General features: G+C 30.5%; 7 protein-coding genes across 7 annotated transcripts; 3 read left to right on the top strand and 4 right to left on the bottom strand.

The window, feature by feature from the left end:
- Nucleotides 1-20: 20 nt before the first annotated feature.
- FG386_000845 (uncharacterized protein) lies at nucleotides 21-496 on the top strand (the record flags this gene model as incomplete). Its single annotated transcript, XM_067340189.1, has 3 exons — nucleotides 21-90; nucleotides 149-226; nucleotides 276-496. The coding sequence occupies 3 exons, from the start codon at nucleotides 21-23 to the stop codon at nucleotides 494-496; spliced, it is 369 nt and encodes a 122-aa protein (XP_067197034.1).
- Nucleotides 497-964: 468 nt separating this feature from the next.
- Nucleotides 965-2,989, top strand: FG386_000844 (uncharacterized protein; the record flags this gene model as incomplete). Its single annotated transcript, XM_067340188.1, has 1 exon — nucleotides 965-2,989. The coding sequence occupies one exon, from the start codon at nucleotides 965-967 to the stop codon at nucleotides 2,987-2,989; it is 2,025 nt and encodes a 674-aa protein (XP_067197033.1).
- Nucleotides 2,990-3,153: 164 nt separating this feature from the next.
- On the bottom strand, nucleotides 3,154-3,860 carry FG386_000843 (uncharacterized protein; the record flags this gene model as incomplete). The annotated part of the gene is made up of 2 exons (XM_067340187.1): nucleotides 3,154-3,782; nucleotides 3,836-3,860. The coding sequence occupies 2 exons, from the start codon at nucleotides 3,858-3,860 to the stop codon at nucleotides 3,154-3,156; spliced, it is 654 nt and encodes a 217-aa protein (XP_067197032.1).
- A 288-nt stretch (nucleotides 3,861-4,148) lies between these two features.
- FG386_000842 (uncharacterized protein) lies at nucleotides 4,149-11,900 on the bottom strand (the record flags this gene model as incomplete). Its single annotated transcript, XM_067340186.1, has 1 exon — nucleotides 4,149-11,900. The coding sequence occupies one exon, from the start codon at nucleotides 11,898-11,900 to the stop codon at nucleotides 4,149-4,151; it is 7,752 nt and encodes a 2,583-aa protein (XP_067197031.1).
- A 220-nt stretch (nucleotides 11,901-12,120) lies between these two features.
- Nucleotides 12,121-15,747, bottom strand: FG386_000841 (uncharacterized protein; the record flags this gene model as incomplete). The annotated part of the gene is made up of 1 exon (XM_067340185.1): nucleotides 12,121-15,747. The coding sequence occupies one exon, from the start codon at nucleotides 15,745-15,747 to the stop codon at nucleotides 12,121-12,123; it is 3,627 nt and encodes a 1,208-aa protein (XP_067197030.1).
- Nucleotides 15,748-16,127: 380 nt separating this feature from the next.
- On the top strand, nucleotides 16,128-16,778 carry FG386_000840 (signal peptide containing protein having a NDK (nucleoside-diphosphate kinase) domain; the record flags this gene model as incomplete). The annotated part of the gene is made up of 1 exon (XM_067340184.1): nucleotides 16,128-16,778. The coding sequence occupies one exon, from the start codon at nucleotides 16,128-16,130 to the stop codon at nucleotides 16,776-16,778; it is 651 nt and encodes a 216-aa protein (XP_067197029.1).
- Nucleotides 16,779-16,849: 71 nt separating this feature from the next.
- Nucleotides 16,850-19,012, bottom strand: FG386_000839 (uncharacterized protein; the record flags this gene model as incomplete). The annotated part of the gene is made up of 1 exon (XM_067340183.1): nucleotides 16,850-19,012. The coding sequence occupies one exon, from the start codon at nucleotides 19,010-19,012 to the stop codon at nucleotides 16,850-16,852; it is 2,163 nt and encodes a 720-aa protein (XP_067197028.1).
- Between the last annotated feature and the right edge of the window lie 243 nt (nucleotides 19,013-19,255).

Raw genomic sequence — 19,255 nt, 5'->3', positions numbered from 1 at the left:
GAAGCTCATTTCGATTGAAGATGAATCAACTTTCAGTTATTTTTCTTTTTTGTTTGAGTTTTGTAATATCAATCAAACCCGAATATGACAGTAAGTCTTAAGTTTATTGCATTTGCTAAATTACTTTAATCCTCTACAAATTTTGAAGTTTTAAGTTCCATTGAACTCTCAAACGTCAATGTTACATATAATTACACACAAAATGGTCTCAAAGACATTCTAAATAGTAGGTTAAAATTTAAACTCCATATTTGAATCTTTAATATTCTAATTAGAAATAAATGATGATAAGAAAAAACTTAACTACACAATAGAAAGCTTGGAATTCAATAAAACCCTAAATAGCATTGCTACAAAGCCAACTACAAATATTACGAGAGGCCTGCTTGGTTTTAGTGAAGATTACAATACAATATTTAACACGAGTTTGTCTGGTGTAAACAATCAGACTAACAATGAAATCCTACCAACAAGAAGTGAATTGTTAATCTCCTGAAACAACTTTAGACTCTAGATTACAATTTCCAATGTTAAATAAAATGTTTTTTTACAAGTAATGGGTGTTCTGATGAGATCTTTTTATTTAAAATTTGGAATTATGTTTAACCTTATCACTCATTATTTGAAAGAAATAAACTTTATCTGTTAAATGATTTTATTCTAATGTAAGCCTATCAGTGGCAAAATAAATTTTTTTATTTAAGCATGTTAATTATTCATAATCGAAATAGTGTGTTATTCACTTAGACAAATTAAAACATTAACAATGTAAGATTACATTATTTAATTTTTTTTTTTATTTTTCTACTATAATTCCTACTTTTCTAATAAAATTACAAAACCGGACCGAACGACATAAATAGAACAAGTGAAAAAGAAAATCTTATATAAATATATATATTATTTTCTTTTTATTTTATTTTTATTTTAGGATTTGTTCTTACATACTTAATTTTTTAAAAAAATGACATTTCAATGCTGCCTTAACAGTGATCAAGTTGTTAATGATACCGAGTTACAAAAAGTTGAGACAAAAATCCCCAAAAAAATTGATCTTAATGATGGTTACTATAACAATATTGAATTTTTAATATTTAAAAAAAGACCATATACCAATTTCAATATTCAAGAATCTGTTACGCCCGAAATTTTTAGACCTGTTTATAATTCAACACCTATAACCCTTTTGGAAGCAAAGGTATCAAGCAATATAAATGCAGAATTGGGTTGTTCTGTTGCAGAATCAACTTCAAGTGTAGTTATTACTGGGAAAAATTCACCCATTCAACTATTTACAAGAATTGATATTCCATTAGAAACATGTCAAAATGCAAACTCAGATATCCCTTGTTTAAATCATAATCCTAGTCAAATGAAAGAGCATATGAATATTTTAGTTGGAGAGAATCAAGAAAAATTAAATTATTGTAAAACCAACGAGTTGAATCTAAATAATGAATTTGAATCAAAAAATAAAACTAATAATATTAAAAGCGAAAAAAATTTCGAATTAACATCATACGAGGTAAAGAATCCTGAATTGAAAGATATTTCAAGTGACTTTGATCATGATCAAATAACCAATAAAATAAATGAAAATGATGAAATCAGAAGTGATTATATTGATATAAAAAGTATAAAAAATGATATATGCGACTTAATTCAACTTTCTAACAAGTTGTTGGAGAAAAAGACAAAATCAAATAATAAAAAAACCAAGAAAACAATAAATATAGAAATAACACTCACACCAAAAAGTGAAAACAATGTTTTTATTAATTCATATAAATCCAATAAAAACAACACAAGTGATACAAAATACGATATAAATAATTTATCAGACAAAAAAAATAATGATTATGGGTTAATTACTGTATACAGTGAGAACAATACTTCTAAAAAGGAATTATATAAAGATGATGAATTAAGAATTCAAGAACTTGAGACTGACTTAGCTAAAAACGATGAACTAGACATACTTAAATTTACAAACAAGACTAGAAGTAATAATAAACTTATACAAAACTTTGAACAGAGCAATATACCATATAAAAACGAAATGTTGGATTTATTCACTTCTAGAATTGACAGAAGTGAAGAATCAAACGAGGTTGAAATTGATAAGGCAACTGATTTGAGAACTGATACGTTAAACAAATCGTCTTCTATATCATCTGATAAATTTATTCCTTTTATTGAGGACTATGAATCTTTTAAAACTGATAATGAAAAAACAGGGGATGAAATTGAGATGAAAAACAATAGTAAAATAAATAACGACTTTTTCAACTCTAACAAAGAGAAAGATGTAAATAATCTAAGTTTAACCTCAGAAAAAGTCGACAACAACTTTCCATCTATCAATTTTGATCCGCAGTTTGCGCAGTTATTTGCTTCTGCACAGATTCATATAGATGAAATAAAAAAGAATCAATTAACTAAACGCGATAATGACTGTTTTATTGAAGAAAGTGACCCAGTCAAAATAATTAAAAGTTTTATTGAGGATCCATGCAAGAATAGAAATCAAATCTCATGGTCAACTGTTAAGGCAGCAATAGATGTTTACAAACCACAAGTTGAATATGCAACAAAAGAACTTGAAAAGTGGAAAAATTGCGATGAAAAAGATAAAGATACCATTAAAGACAATATTGAATACTATTCTGATCTCTTGGAAGAACTAAAAGAAAAAATAGAGTTAGCAGAAAGAGCAAAATTATTAATTGTAAGAGAATCAAACGAAGATGAAATTGACAAAATGCTCGAGGTTGAATATAAATATATAGAAGAAATAAAAGAAAAAATGAGGGATAATCTAAATGAATTGAAAATCATTGAGGATGAATATTTAAATGGGAAAACAGAAAATAAAGAGAGTGTTATTTTGATCAGAAAAAAGGTTAAAGAACTTGAAAAAGAAATAAAGGATAAACTTGTTCAAATTCACAAATTAAAAAGTCTCAAAAACCTACATGAAAATTTATAACCACAGAAATTTTAAGTTTATATCCAAATTTCTATAATTAAATAGTTCATCCTTTACGAGTCCCGTATTCTGTAAATATTACATTAATATTTTTAATTAACTTTTTGTTAAATTTAAAGTTTTTTCTTTGAAATGTTTCTCATATTTCCAAATTAAAAAAAAAGTTAAACATTCAACTCATCATCTTTCTGTTTTTCAATAAACGATATAATTTCGCTTGATTTGTTTTTATCTCCATATCTGTATTCCTTGGCCATAGTTTGTTTTGTGTTGCTCAAAACCATTCTCCTCAACCTAAAGTACGATTGACACTCGTCTCCTCTTCCACCTGCTAATTGAACCAAATATAAAGAATAAACAACTTGAATCGAGTAATAATAGAAGGTAAATGTCATTAAAATAAATAATAAAAATGGTATAATAAATAATGACCTAATATTAAAATATGTCTTCCTGATTATTAAAAATAAAAAAAAAAACATTGCAGAGATTGACTTTGCAAAATCAAGCCATATCAATGCAAGGAGTGTTGCAGTCAACCAAAACCACCCGAGTAAAGTTTGTGCCAATCCAACAAAAAGAATCGCCACATCAATGTAGCTTGATAATTCCAAATAACTACTAAATGTATTGTATATATACGAATCCAAATTAGAATTAAAAACTCCTTGTAGGAAATCAAAAATATAATTGACTTTCACTCCAAAAATATCCCCAATATCGAACCTTATATTCATCAATTCAAGCTGAATCTTTTGGCCTTCATTCCTTGTAAATGTGATAAAAATAAACACTGATAAGAGTGATCAATCAGGACAAAAAAAAAAACAAATAAATATAACTTACACAATTTGTTAAACATATAAATCATTGTATATAAAATTGTTATGAGAATAACACTTTTTTTGAGACTCAAGCAACAAAATGCCGTCCCCCAAGTCCCACAATAACGGTTATTTGCTCTAAAATGTTTTTTAGAGTATGAATCATCGTCAATTAAACTCGCTTGTGCAGTAGAAACTATAGATACCATATGTAAAACAGGCAATAAAATAACCGTTCACCTAAAAATAATCTCTAATTTGAAAGGAAAAAAAATTATAAATAGATCTAAAATACCGCCCATTTTTCTATGTTTCGTTTTAGGTTGGGGAATTGCCTAATTTACAAGTAAATCAACTGCAATTTGATTATATGCAATTATTGATGCTATACTTGAGACTATATTCACCTCGAGGTCGCCATAAATCATAGGACACTCATTTTTAAGTTCAGAATAAACAACCTTATTTAACGTTTTTTTTGATGCTTCTCTTTTAATCCTCTGTTGCTTCTGACTACTAATTAATTTTTGAAGGAGAAATTGATGTACCCTTGCTTTGTACATACCTCTGTTTGACATTTTCCCCTCCTTTCTTCTTTTCTTTGCACTGGTGTTGAAAAATGCTGAGATGGCACTTGGGACCTTCTCTTTTCTACGTGTTTTCCATACTACTTCGGTTTTACCGTCACTGTTGCTTTCTGCGATTTCTCGCATCTCCCATTCTTCTTTTGCAAATTGTCTGCCCTTTTTATAATAATATTCTTCAGTTATAGATTTTAACCACTTCTTCTTTATTCTGCTCTCGAATGTTGTTAATTTGGTCTTCCTCATAAGTTGAACGGTTGCATGCGGAAGAATAGATTTGTGAAAATACTCCGGATGATTATTCATTTCCTTTTCAACTAAATTAATAGTACTATTTAAGAATTTGACATCATTTTGTCTCTTTCTTAAAAGTGGGTAATTATAACTTCCATTAGGTAAGTGATACATATGAAGTCTTAACCCAGCAATTGGTTTAACATACAGAGAATTGCGGTATTTATTTCCAGAAATATCTGAAACATTTCTACTTAAAAACGACTCAAAAAATAGATCACTGTCTGGAAGTCTAATTTCATATATCTCATTTTTATCGTAATATTGACTGTGTTGTATCAATATCGAAGTGATATTTGTTAAATTTCCGAGAAAGTCATGTGGTGGAGTAATTAACTCAGGTAGTTTTTCAGGAAGTTCTGAAATGGACTTCTCTATATATTCTTCCAGAGTTCCCAGTTCATCTTCTGTTTCGTCTCCATCCTCCATATTATTTTTTTCAGGTCTAATATTTGGATACATATTTTTTAGAATTAAATCCATTACTTTTTCTGACAGTGAATTTTGCAACATATAATACTCATTATCTTTAAAATTGGTTATTTCTTTTGAATACCAATCACCGATACTACAGAAATCAAGATACCCCAATGAATTCATTGTCTTCATTGCATGAGAATAAATTTCTTTTGCTTTATTTAACTCGTCAAAATCTACAACTGAACCCATATCATGATCATTTATTTGCAACATTGATACCATAATATCATTTACAATGATATCAACCTTGTTCTTATTATCTTCATCGACTTTGAAATTGTTCAACGATCGGGTATATTGATTTGAGCATGTTTCCCAAAAAATACTTCCTTTACATATCTCTTCAATTGTTCCTGGTGTTGGGATTTTAATACTGTCCATGTAGGCAATTTTAAAGTCCGAATTTGAGAGAGTACTATTGTCAATTTCAGATATCTGAACTTGGAAAATTTCCGAAACTGTTTGAATACAATCAATGTTGAAATATCTTGTTTTCGATATTTTCGAAACTTGTTTGCAAACATTATCATATTTTATGTTCCTTGGGATCACTATTTTATTTCCATCTTTGTTTTCCAGATTAAACTTCTCGATGGCTAAGTCCCTTTCAACATCCTTAAAAAATAGTGCTACTCTTGAATCAGTTCTCTTAATTAAAATCATTTTTCGCAGTAATTCTTCAGATACTAGGTCTATCCACTGTTTTTCAATAAGTGAATTTCTATCGTCATTTATGTTGCAAACTGCATGTTGCCACCTTAGTGTATCATAACAAACACTTAATGCCACAGATACAATATGCTTGAATGAGGTTGATGGATTAGCTTCACCATATATATTTAGTGTTGGTTTCAAATAACGTTGACCAATCAAGTAGCTTGTAATTGAGCTGACACAATCATGTTTAAAAAAATCAGATGCGACAAATTTATCCGCAATGTGACAGATTTCTTCAAAAGTAGAAATATTAGGAAATATTTCATTTAAACCAAGAGTTAATTCAAGAGACAAAATATCCAAATGTTCTATTAACTTCAAATCAAGTGTATTCTTTGGGTAATGACATGACTTCCAAAAACTGGTTGATTTGCAAACATGTAACGCTCTATTATAACTCCCAATAATTGATTGAAGTAATAATGGGCATCTTTGATTGAAATTTTGCGAATTACCTATTTGCATTGAAATCTCACACATATCTCTAAACTCAATGCCCTTTATTCTAGATAGTCTTACTAGCTCTGTTGCCAAAGAATCAATCCTCAACTTTTCATCAATGTTAGAACCACCATTGCAACTCATCCAACGGCTGGTATTTGCACATATTTTACGGGCCAGTTCTGTTGAAATTTGTTTCCTCATACCATTTTTTAAACGACTTGCTGTTTTTTTATAAAATGTCTGCTTATCGTTTAATTTAATAACTTCGGTATCTTCGATGTATCCCACTTCTCTGACCCATTTTGTACATTGATAATTAAACGATTCTGTCCTTGAATAAGATTTCAAATTAAATAAAATCATTCCAACAATACATAAATCATTAAATTTAACCGATAAAAGATTCAAGTCATGTGCTGCCTCAGTAAGTTGGGTAACAAAAGAATCAATATTCGACAAAGCAACAATACTTATTTTTTTTTTATCCATTCCAAGTTGCCTCAATAATTTACTTGACTTAATTCCTTCGCAAGTCGGTGAAGGTTGTTCATCCTGTGGATTTGGTTTTCTAATTTCATCACTCCATGACTCACGCCATTTTGGAAGAATAGAGTGATTCATTGAAATAAGTGTTTCTTTCCAAATCAAATAAGCCTTTTTGGGACTGATCATATATTTGTTTACATACCTGGAAATTCTATAAATATACTGTGCACCCTGAATTGTACCTTGAGGAAAATAACCCCACTTGTGAATTAAAGATGATAAACCACCATTTCTAGGATCAGAAACATTGATAGTTACACCCATCATTTTATTTGAAATGTATGCAAGGCTTTTGGAAAAAACACCCCAATCAAACACGGGTGGTTCATATTCAATACTTTTCTCCTCGAATATATTAAATGCATCTTTTGGGAATTCACCAAAATATTTTTCTGCAAGCTTTTTATCTACGTCATCTGGTCCATAATAACGGATCACATCATCTGTTAGCTTTACATATCCTTTTGCCCTCGAAATAATCATTAATTGTTTTTTTAATATTATCCTCTCTTCCCTTTTTGTTAACTTTGAATTATTTTTTACTCCAAATTTCCCAGGACTAGATTCAAATGGATCAAAAATCCTCCTTACTGTTCTTCTATACACACTGTTCTCTACCTTGTTATTCTTCTTAGTTCTTAAAATATGATGACTTTTGATATATAAATTTGAAAGTTTTAACTTTAATCTATCACAAATACTTTTCGCCTTCTCTTTTATAGTGGCAAATAGTGTTTCCGGATCATTTACATGTGAAATAAAATAATTGTACTTACTTTTGGTACTTCTTGAGAAATTCCAAATGTCGTAAGAAAAGAAGTTTTCACACAAATTTTTGAAGTATATATTTTCAACCCCAAACTGAATAAGCATTTCAGCCACCTTACAACTAGACTCGGGATTAAATGAAGGTATATATTTTCTTCTGAAAAAGAAAAGTTCAATGGCTATTTCAGTTATACCTTTTGAAAGTAGTTTAGTAATTCCTGAATTTTTGTCTTCAGGTCTGCAATTCAAATTTAATATTTCGAGATCACTGCAAATTATTGTCGCAAGTTCTGGAGTAAGCATTATTTGTGGCCAATGCTCCAAATTTGTTATTTGTGTAAGTACGTGTGGGCAGATACGCTTAATTTCATCCAGACTCCCTTTTTGCATCAATATTTCAGAAATAACGCAGAAATCTGAACTTTTTATTGAATCCAAATCTAAGTATTTTGTTGATATTGAATAGAAGTTGTCTGAGATAATACTCGAAAGTTGGTTGGAAGAAGTAATGCATGCATTACTCGAAGTTATTTGATTACATATATTGTGAATTACTTGCTCCTCAAGTTCGTAGTGTAGTAATAATGGATTTTCAAAAAAAGTTGACTTTTTTTTTATCACATCAATATATTCAAAACTACTTACTGCTTTTATACAACTCTTGAATTCAGTGGTTTCTGCATTCATTAAAAGTTCCCTCGCAAGTGAGCAAAACTTCTCGAAATTCCAAATATCAAGTCCATTTATCATGAATACATTCGATATCTTCGAAGCAAGAGTTTCTAACTTGACAGAATAAAAATCCCTCTCGTATTCCCCTTCATGTTTACATTTTTTCCACTTATATGGTCTCGTACAAATTTTTTGTTTTTGTAAATATGTAAGATGACTCTTTAAATTACCTGTATTTGGTATAAAAAACTTGTAGTTATCGAAGTATTTCAGACAGGATTCCATGTAGTTTTCAAGGTCCAAATCTACAAGTTTAGAGCTGATATTGCATAAGTCCGAAATGTGAACTCCTGAAAATTCAGGAAAAAACTTTATTTCAGAATATAAGCCTACAGATAATACAGAAACTAAAGTCTTCTCATTTTTACATGGTATAGAGGAGCGTGAAGACTGAGTACAAATTACAACTGCATCTTCTAGATTAATGTTAAAAATTCTGTCAGTTGATACCATACCAGAATTCATTATATCCACACATGAATTCAAGAAATATGGATATTTCAATAATAAATTCGCGTCTTTTCTTGTTAATGGTATTTTTTCTATAGAAAGATTATATATTAAAATACTTGCGTTGCAAATAGATTTAATGTCTTCATCTGAAAATGAATTAATGTTTTTTGTCATTTGAACTCCTTGAATTATTTCAGAAACTAAATGTTGCAAATTCTTATCCCTGTTTTCATCACAATAAGTTTTGTATGCAACCGATCCACTGCAAAGGGAAATTGCATCGTCTAGTCTAAGCTTAAAGGAGTCTGTAGAAATAACACTTCTAATAACATTTACACAAATCGAATTAAAATATAGAAGTGAACTTTCTTCATTCTTGAGATACTCCCAGAGTCTTTTTGCAATTGGATAAAAATATTGAATTTCCCATTTTTTCAGTGAGTTAATACTTTTACTCGCTCTATAAAACTCTGATGCTAACACAGAAACGGAGAAATCATCATCATAAATTGTATCTCTGGATATTTGACTGCAAAGAAACGAAATTTTTTGAAAAGAAATTCCCAAGTTGAAATTATGTATATGCCTTGCGCAGATTGCATTGAAGTAATGTGAGGAGTTTTGAATTTCGATATCAGTGTAAATTGAGTGAACAATAGCGCAAAACTCAATGAAGTTCGGAATTTCTGCCTTAGGAAAATATTGAAACATAGCTTTAAATAGTGCACTTGCAATTGTTGTATATTCCTCTGGATATCCATGACATGATAAAAACCTATGTGTAACCGAGCATGAACCTTCCGCGATTTCAGAGGTGAATATACCATTTAAATTCATTAATTCCCTAATACATTCACTTGAATACCTTTCAGGGTCTAGATCCAATAATTTTCTTCCAACACTACAAAATGAATTTTCACTGATATATTGAACAAGTTCAAATTGATTATAACCATAATATAGGCTATTTGCAATTAGATCTAATTCAATCAAATCACCACATGGTGTTCTCCAAAAATAATTGTGAACACAAACTTTAATAAACTTTGTAAATTCATAAGAACCATTACTAGAACTATGATTTGACATGTCCTTTCTTATTTTCTGAGAATTAATTAAAAATGCAAATGAACACTCATGGTTGAAAAAAGGCAAATTGGGTGCAGTGTTCAGGCTATTGTAGTTTTGTGACATTGAGAGTGAAATTGAACAAATATCATTCCAACCCAATTGATTATAAATATCTAGTTCACCAACCAAAGCATATTGAAGTTCTGATGCGATAAATTCAGTAATGGGCAGCCTAATATTACTACCATGTATAAGACACCTTTCCCATCTTAAGGAGTTACTACATATGTCTACGGCAAAGTGAATCGGTATCAAGTTTGAATTCTTTTCATTCTCACCAAGAAGTGCTCTAACACACTCTCTATTAAAGAAACCTGATGATATTCCAGATAATTGAGGTTGACTACTGGATTTATGAATGTTATTTATTAACCAATTTATCGAAAAGTCTTCCAAATCATTTCTATAAGATCCCAGGTTACTGTTTAAGTTCCTTAAGCTTTTAATAATTTTTTTTGAAACTATACAAAACATATTTTTTGGAAAATTGTAGTACTTAGTTGATCCCAGGAGAAGTTCTTGAGACAAAATACTTATTTGTGGTGAGTAAATTATTTCCTCATGAGTCTCATTAATGCAGTCATATATCCAAAATAATACAGAGGATCTACATACTGTAATTGCTTCAAGTGTTTTTATTGGACGAACAATAATCCCTATACCCGTGTCAAATTTAATTTTATATGTTGATAAGACTCGCCAACAAATCGAATTGAAAAAAGGGCCCATTCCTATACCTGTACTAATTCCATTTTCATCATTCAATGATATTTCATCCGCCTCTCTCTGAATTAATATTGAAATCGTGCAAGCATCTTTAACATTCATGAATTTATAGTATTTTGAACTAAACATCAATATTGTCAAATTATGTAATTCATAAAGTATAGTAGTTGCTAATAAGTCCACAACATTTTTTTTATTAATTTTCTTTGTATATTTGACTTTACCCGGAGTATTATCAAATATATCTGACTCTTCAATCTCGTTATTTTGGCAACTAATCCAAAGTGGATTTTCACTGCAAATTTCAATTGAAATATCAAGTGGCTGTAAAATTAATACTGAATTTGAGGGCTTAGATTTATTAAATAATTCGTCTACACAAATTGAGTTAAAATAAGTCAATATATCTCCTTTCTTACTCATATTAATAGAAATTTCACAAAAATCAGTTGGAAAAATACGCTCATTTGTACTTTGTAAATTTATGGAATATTTATCTTTGTTATTTATAATTTGGTGATAAAGAGAAGATGCTAAAAAGCTTATTTCAGGTAAACTAAATGCAATTTCATTTTGTTTGCATATATCTGACCAGAATGTTGTGCTAGAACAAATCGTTATTGAATCTTTTATTTCCATTTTAGGTTCACTTTCATTTGGAAAAATTAATTTCATGAGTTCCACTGGACATTCAAAATCATAAATATAACCATTTTTATCACTAATATCAAAGATAACATTACAAAAAAAGTTAATTGGTAGGTTGTATTTCATTTTTTTTTCATTTTCAAAATAGAGAGTAGTAGCAAGATGTAAGTCAGATGCTATGAGATCTAATGATGTTGCTGAACTATCTTCACAGATATTTTGCCAACCAGGTAACTCTCTACATACCATTATTATGTCATTTGTTAATCTTTCCTGAGAAATATCACTATTTCTCTCGTTAACCCATATTTCAATTTGAGAGCTTTTATAGTAATTTAAAAGTGAATTTACACAATGAGAATTAAAATGCTCAATATTACCACTTAGCATTGCCCACACATATTCAATAAGGCCTTCATATGTAATATGTGAATAACCCAAATTTTGGAATTCATTTAGTATGGTTGAAATGATATTGGCACTATTCCTATCGAGTTCATTGCATTTGAAAGCAGTTGTTAGAAGAGTTGAAAGCAAATATATTAACAAGATCCTAAAAGACATATTTACATATTAATAGAAGTACTATTAATATTCAAATATATCTGAAACCTATAAAGACTAAATTCTATGTTAAAAATCTCAAAATCGTTTCAATGCAAGGGAAAATATCGGTACTTAGATATAGGGCGCCATATTACCCCACACTTTGTAAAAATAAAATTAACGAAAGATAACTCTTAAAATGTATGCCTATCAAAACTATTGTATTATGATAAAATATCTATTCACCACCTGTCCATCCTTTTATCTTCTCAATTTCTTCATGGTAATTATCACTTGATACTCCTACGTTATTAACACGAGTAATTTTTTGTCCATTTATTCCAATAGGAATTGACCCTCCAGCATTATCACCCAATGGAACGAAGTATCTGTTACCCAATAATCCTGCCCAGTTAAATCTATCTCCTCCTCTTGCACTCCTTTGATTATATGATTTTTCTGGCATAAAATAAGCACCGCTTGCAGCCTTTTCTGGATGTATACCAACCCTATCTTTAACATCTTCAACCCTCGTTTCATACTCTTCATATTGTGATGCTCCATAATTAGGGTCAAAATAATTGAAAAAGTTTTGACAAATAGTTTCAGCTTTTTCGTGATTTTCCGCCGATATTACCTTCAATTTGTTTCTATTCCTAACTTGCTCTAATTCATGTAAATATTCTTCCGAGAGTGATTGTAACATCTTACTAATTATGTTTGGACAATCGATATTGAACATCGATGTTTCATGCCCTTCTAGAACCAAACCTTCTTCTGTAACCTCCTTGATACTCAAAATTTCTTTTGCTGGAGCACAAAAATCAACGAACAAAATATCAAGAAAACCTAAATCTTGAGCAGAGTTGAAAAGACCTCCTGCAATTGGATCAATACGTTCAATTACTGTTGAGTGATCTTCAATGGTTCCAATACATGTACCTTGCCAATGTCTAGAGCTTTGACATATTGATTTTCCATAATCCTTGTTAATTGACATTGCTGATAGTGCATTGACACACTCACGATTAAAATATCTATGATCTATTTCATGTATTAAAGCTTCAGCTACTGGACAAAAATCAACCAGTTCAAAAAGGGAAACTGTCATAAATCTTGCTAGACTTTTGTTTTGCACCACATCAGCATAAATTTGCGATGCTAATGCATCTACTGCAGAATCAATATAATTTCCACACATTACCCAAAATCTGGTTCCACTACAAATAATTTCTGCATGTCTTGCACCTATAGACAGTGTTCTCAATCCATAAATACAGTCACTATTAAAAAAACTGCTAATATTATTACTATATTTTTGCCCTTTTTGGATCACACCACTTATCTCTGCTCGTCTAATATTCTTTACAACACTACAAAGATGACGATAAGTGACGGATAAAAATCTTAGCTTTTGCGCTCCCATAAGTAAATCAAATGATATTTCATCAATTTCACTATTTTTATTGTTGTAACATTTTTCAAAGTATGGGGATGACATACAAATTTTTGTAATTGTCCTCGACTTTATTGTTGCAAGTTTAATTTTACCATTAATTATAACATTTTGTCTAAACATTAGCCTTAAATTTCTTGCACACTCTACATTGTAATATCTTCTTTCAACTTTTGAAAGAGCAAGCGAAAGTGAACAAAATGACTCGAATTTAATTGACTTGGATCCTTTAATTGAATTCCCGGAAAGCAAAAATGACAATTGTTTGTCTTGGTCAATTAAACTAACTGCCTTTCTAAATAACAGATTTGCTGTATGCTGAATTTTTTCCACATCCACTCCTTCAGCATAATATTCCTCAGAATAGTAATGATTTAATTTTTTGCATATTTGATCTGTAGATGCCATTCTTTCCAATGCAGATCTGGTTGCAGTCTTCACAACATATGAATAAATGTCACTATCACTGAATAAAATAGTTTTTGACTTTAAACCATGCTCAAAATTGTCCTTTCTTTTCCTATCTTCAACAACTAGGGATGCGTATGAGATACCTGAAGATGTAAACTCCCATCTTGGTGTTTCGCCACAAATTTTAGAAATTTTACTTTTTGGTAAATTTAAGTATTTTCCTGTTGATTTCATGGTACTAGTATTAATTTCAGGTAAGTATTTAAGTGCCTCAAGGCATGAAGAGTAAAAATCTTCACTTCTAACCCCAACAAGGGCTTCAGCTGGTTGACAAAATTGAAGAAAATTAAGATTTGTTAAGTTATTTTCATGTGAAACACTTAATAATTCTAATGCAAGACTATCAACTTCTTCATTACCACTTCCACAATATATTTTCATATCTATCACATCTTTTACAGGTCTGGAAATAATCTCAGGTGTCATGCTCGGGGTAAATTCTTCCATTATTTCTATACCAACCGTTAGGACTGCATCCCTCCAAATATTATATGCCGTTTTAGGTGTAATAAATCTTTTCAAATTCAATAATGCAATCATTCGAATGTATTGTGGGTTTCTAAGCGAATTAACATCTACCGTATTTAAAGAATATCCCAATAAAAGCATTGCCTTTGCCTCTTCACTTCCTGGAAATGGTAAATCGATTACCCAACCTAATCTCCTTCTTGATACGGCCTTTACAGCGTACATTAAATCCATAAACATATCAAGAATAGTTTCATTTGGTTTTATTTCTTTTACCTTTTTTTTAATGCATGAAAAACATTTTTTCCTTCTTTTTTTGTGCACTATATTTACAGAATTACAAATATGTTCCGCTTTTTTGTGAAAATATTCTAATATAGATTCCCTGGGATAGAACTTGAAAATATCACCATTCACATATTTTTCAGTATTAATTATTATTTTTTCGTGCTCTATTAATGGTGCAAGGTATAGGGTACAGTCTGAAAGAAATTTACTATTACCAATTATTTTAGAACCTTGATAAGGTGAAATTCTAATAGTTGATGATATTTTTACTAAAAAATTACAAATATCAATTAGTTTGATATTTGGAATTCCTTCACTTCTAATAATTGCAAAAAATTCAAAAGCCAAATTTGTCATTACATTGATATTATCAAATGCAGTACACTCTGTTTTTATAATCCATGATAATTTGCACGATTCCTCAGCAATTGCTGGAGTTATATTAGATGCAGATACAACATTCTGGTTTGAAATTTTTAGGATGCTGTCTCCACAAATATGTAAGGCTTCTTCTCTAGACCTTCCCCTGATAGTTCTAGATGATATGTAGCAAAAGTTGGGAAAACTCAAACCCTCTGCTCGATTTGATTTGACATATGGCGTAATGGCCAGCATTAAATCTTCTGCAAGATAATCAAGAGCATCATCATTCATATTACATGTTAAATATTGAGGTAGATTCTTACATAATTTCGAAATTGAGTTCTCAAATTGCTTGTTAGCTGGAATTGACAACAGATGAGTAAGCCCTGCAGATTTGCATTGATTGAGAAAATGCTTTTTTATATCAATAATTAAAGAAGCAAATGTACATATTCTTCTCCATGTGGTTTTTAGAGAAAGCTCTGGTATTTCAGATTGCAAAATAAACACCCTTTCTGCTAACTCATCAATTTCATCCCTTCCAAGATTACAGGATCTTGATGCCGGGCAAGTTCCAGGCTCATCTATAAATTCCTTGATATAACCAGGAATAATGTTCAAACTACTTGTATCTGATCTAATCCCCTTGATATCAACAACGCTTTGTGCCGTAGGGGAATGCAAATTAAACCCTTCTGAACTGAGTTGATCTCCAAGTTGGAATCTTGGAATGGAGTCAAACCCTTTATAACTGGATGAAACGTAGTCCAAACATTTTAGATATACAATGCTTGAGACTAAAATATAATAAAATAACATGTTTTTACTATTTCATTTGATTTAACAATAATACCGATAACCAGGGAAACAAGCATGCATATAACCGCCAAAATATTTAGATCTATAAAGATAAAAAACTTTTTGTGAACAAAAAGAGAAAAGAATGCATGATAAATAGTGTAAAATTTATTAAGTGTTAATAATTATAAACAAATATGAAATGTGTAAATTTACTTTATATTTGTGATTCATTAAAACAATGTTTTAAATTTAAAAAAAAAAGTCCTAAAATTTCCAAAATAGTATCGGCGCTGTTGATCTAGCCGCCTCATCTCTTGCACCTCTTCTCCCGTCTCACTTTTCTCCTATATATTCAAAAAACAATTCGGATTAGCAGTTTTTTTGTATTGATTTGCAAGATGAAGAATTTTAGGTTTATTTCTGTTTTTTCACTCATTTTATTGTTTTGTAGTGGACTTCTACATGCGGCAATTGTTGGAGAAGAGGCTTCCCCTGCGAACACCACGGATACACAAGGTGGTTCAACAACAACAACAACACCGATAACAACTTCTAGTATTGCATCGGAAGTAGACCCTGTTACAACTAATCCATTCAAGGAAAGGACATTGGTATTGTTTAAACCTGAAGTTATTCACAGAGCTCTTATTGGAATAATTCTTGCAGATATTGAACGTAAAGGATTCAAAGTTGTGGCAATGAAGTTTGTTGTTGCATCGAAGGAATTGATAGAAGCACATTATGAAGATCATTCAAATAAGTCATTTTATCCTGCATTGGTTAAGCGTACATCGAACCAGCCCATTGTCGCTCTTGTATTAGAGGGATTGTCTGTCGTTTCTGAATTCCGTAGATTTATGGGTTCAACTGATCCAAAAAAGTCACCGTTGGGGACCTTACGTGCCACCTATGGTATGCAGAGTGAAAGAAACTTGTTACATGCCTCCGACTCCGTTGAGAATGCTCGTGCTGAGATTTCACTCTGGTTCTCTCCAGATCAAATCTTTGACTACGATAGAGCAGTTGATGAGTACATTTACTACAATTAGAGATATCTGTTTGTTTTGCGTGTTTTAACTAGTTTACCGTATGTATAACTATTTAAAATGAGTTAAGCTTTCTATTCTTGACCAGTGCAGAAAATGTAATCCTTTTGAAATTCTTTTCTTAGTGTTTCAACTAGGGTGTAAAAGATAGAAAGGAATGGATATGTGGCTTTCGGATATGTTGTGCTTTGGAATAGGAAGGACTCTCCCAACGTTGGGTTTCTTTGGTGGTTTGCGGAATAAATGCTTAAGTTTTCGTCCTCAACCAAATTTCTCCCTTCGTCCTCTGACAATTGTTCTTCGTTATTTACACCAATGTTAGTTCCTTTGTTTATTTCTGCGTTGTTGTATGTTTCTCTCGCCGAATTTAAAATATCTTCGATGTCCTTGAAAGCAGAGACTAATTTTTGGAGGATTGTTGTTGTCTTTATTTCACCATCAAGTTTAAGTTCTAGGAATCTTGTGATCCTAATATCAGATTGCGATCCTAATTGCTGCCTAAATCTATTTGATTTAGTATAAAGTTTGCTGTTTCCATTTAAATTAGGGGGAGCATTTAAAAAACATGTATATTCAGAGTATTGAGCTCTACTAGGATCACCGTGGAAATCTAATCTCAATACAATTGTTTTACTTCTAGGAATTCTGGAATACAGCTTTGCCATGAAAACATGTTTATCATAATTTGATAAGTTTCTGTTCTGTGCTGAATCTTCCTTATTAAGAATATATGTGAAAGATGGAGAAAAATCACCTCCTGAGTTATTAGAAACTGTAGTTCTTATATTTGGAAGTGGAAGTATTTTATTTGCCCATTGATAGAAACCGGATGAAATTAGAAGTTTTACCATTGCAAATACATGCTCACACGACTTTTTGTTTGGTAAAACAGCGATAAAAGAGGAAATATTAAGTAAAAATACCACTTCTTCATTCATTTTATCATCTATAAACAAGGCAATTAAATTGTATAAAATGTCACATTCCAAAACTATTAGGAAGTGAAAAGGTGATGGTTTGGAAACATCATATCCACATTTAGGATAAGTTGGACTACCTTTAATAAATTCATCTCTGACCTCCCTATAAAATAGTTTTGGGTGTGTCTCTCTCGGGAATTTGTCTAGTATTTTTGACATTTTATTATGGACTTCTCTAAGATCAAATGGGACGTATGGAACAGTACCAATGGGTACGGGTATTGATCTCTGAAATTCTCTAGTTAAGCTTTCTAAATTTCCATTAGGAACAAATTTTTTTATCATAACGATAAAAACCATATTTTCATCATTAAAGTGCTCATGGGTACAACCAAAATTAAAATGTTCTGCGAGGTCATCAAGAAGTATAATAGTTGTACCAATTTGGATATTTTTTCTAATGTATTTACGATATTTAACCAAGTCTTTAATAAAGGGTAGTTCTTTAGATCTCAATTCTAAAGGCCAAACCTTAGGAAATGTCGATATTTTTATAAACAATTTTTTTAAGTATGTTTTCTTTTGATATTCGTTCATTTCTTTCAATGGGGATTCATTGAAAGAGAAGTGATTATCCTTGGTTCTTTTTGCATTTTGAATATGATTTCTAAAAATAGATGCCTCAAGACTGGTTAGGTTTGAGTATATAAAATCAAAATAAATAGATTTTCTTTCAATAATTCTATTAAAAGGTATTATCGATGGCATATTGGATTCTAACTCATATTTATCTGTAAAGAATGTTCTTAGTATATCAAGTGGATAGTAAACGACTTCTTTTGAATGAGCTTTTTTAATGAAATAAACTCCATCAAACAAATATGCATCTCCAACGTCTTTAATATTTATTGAAAATGGATGTATATTATCATAATTATTAAATATTTTGTTTGAGCTTAATATAAGTGGCTTTATTGATTTTATTTCTGATAACTTAATGGCTGTTCCACAACCATGTGAAAATATTCTAGGCAGCAATATTCTGGTATCGTTTAATTTGTGCAACAAGTCAAAAGATGCCAATAAAGGCAATATGTCTGGATTTATTAATGTTCTACCAGGTTTTGAATGTTTTAATATTACATTGTCAACATCGTAAAGTAAAAGTAGTGTTGAACCCAAAGTTGAAACGCTTTGTTCAGGAACATCAAGCTTTGATAAAACCTCTATCTGGTTTCCAACAGTTAGAAGAATAAACAGAATTAAATTTATTAGAAATCTCAACAATAAAATAGCATGTTGAATCCTATTCTCCATTATATTTACACCAATAATTCTTATTGCCACTAGTTTCTTTCTTAATAGTCAAATTTGTACAACACACAAAAACGCATTAAATTACCGCCCAAATATCATTTTCTCAAAAATACTCTAAAAAAATCTGAATTATGTTTCAGAAGTGGTATTATAATCATAGATGCTCAGATTTGGTAATAGAGAATAACCCATGAATAATGGAAATGATTCAGTGTACGATTTTGAAGCGCGGTAATATAATTG

Source organism: Cryptosporidium ryanae, assembly GCF_009792415.1.
Source record: "Cryptosporidium ryanae isolate 45019 chromosome Unknown contig_18, whole genome shotgun sequence".
In the NCBI taxonomy this organism is placed as follows: Eukaryota; Apicomplexa; class Conoidasida; order Eucoccidiorida; family Cryptosporidiidae; genus Cryptosporidium; species Cryptosporidium ryanae.
Note: the sequence above shows the minus strand (reverse complement) of the source record. Positions and strands in the feature narration are given on the sequence as shown.